Genomic DNA, 1,070 nt, shown 5'->3' with positions numbered 1-1,070 from the left:
TGAAAACTATTCAAAATTAATTAGTTGTCTATAATTTAATTTTAATTTCAAATTATCTTCATTGTACACATTGTATAAAATATACATTATTTTTTTATTAATATTTTTAATGATGTAAAATTATATCTAATAGTATAAGATTATATATTTTTTTAAATAGTTAAATACAGCCTAAATTTTAATAAAAGTGTTGCTTGAAAACTTTTTCCTAAATCTTCACCTACATAAGCTGTAACATAAACTCCTTTAGTCACACTCCAACAATCGAGTATAAGTGTACTATTACTATATATGTATTCCCAGAATCCATGGCCTCCGTTATCACAACCAACTGTGTTGACGAGGAAACAAGCGTTCCCATTCGGCCATTAACCTTCGTAAATCTCCACAAGTGGCCGGAATCCGACGTAGAGTTTGTGAAGAGGGTGAACTCCTTCAACAATGGCGAGGAGCGAAGAGTAAACAGCCGCCTCTGGTGCAGGCAAATGTATCTGAGGAGCTACAAGTTTTCGAGGGAGAAGAAGGGTGTGACTCACAAGGCCATTAAGCGTCTTAGAACTCTAAAGGAGAGTGTGGTTCGCGCCACAAATAATGCTGCGCCATCAACCAATTTTATTAAGCCTAATTATTATAAGGTTCTCATCACTGCTTACGCTGCCTTCTTCTCAACCCTTCACAAGCTTATGTCTTGCTTTTCATCATGTCGCTCCCCATAGCTTTCCTGTCCTCAATTACTTGGTTCTATGTGTTGGTTTATATACTCTGTCTGCTTCTATTTGATTAATGGCATATATATCACCAATTAAATTCAATAGCCTTGCTTAATACTTTAATCTATGAAGCTTGTAATACATGAAAACTTTATGTTAAATATAGTTTTGAGAGATTATGAGAAAATAAAACTGCATTTTATTTTGTCAGCAAATATAATTTTAACTCAATGATAAGCGCTTGATCTAATAATATCCTAATTCCTATTCGGCAGTGCTTTGTCAACATTTCATCTGTTATATCATGTAGTTGTTTGAGAGACTTACATAGTATGTGTACCTGTCTATGAAAGTATACTG

General features: G+C 33.7%; 1 protein-coding gene across 1 annotated transcript; it reads left to right on the top strand.

The window, feature by feature from the left end:
* The first annotated feature begins 248 nt into the window (after positions 1-248).
* On the top strand, positions 249-807 carry LOC130943478 (uncharacterized). The gene has a single exon (XM_057871369.1). It carries the CDS (start codon positions 309-311, stop codon positions 714-716), a length of 408 nt encoding a protein of 135 aa, XP_057727352.1. The 5' UTR covers positions 249-308; the 3' UTR covers positions 717-807.
* Positions 808-1,070: the final 263 nt, after the last annotated feature.

This window comes from Arachis stenosperma, chromosome 8 (genome assembly GCF_014773155.1).
Source record: "Arachis stenosperma cultivar V10309 chromosome 8, arast.V10309.gnm1.PFL2, whole genome shotgun sequence".
NCBI lineage: Eukaryota > Viridiplantae > Streptophyta > Magnoliopsida > Fabales > Fabaceae > Arachis > Arachis stenosperma.
The sequence above is the reverse complement of the archived record's forward strand: the minus strand, read 5'-3'. Positions and strand labels throughout refer to the sequence as shown.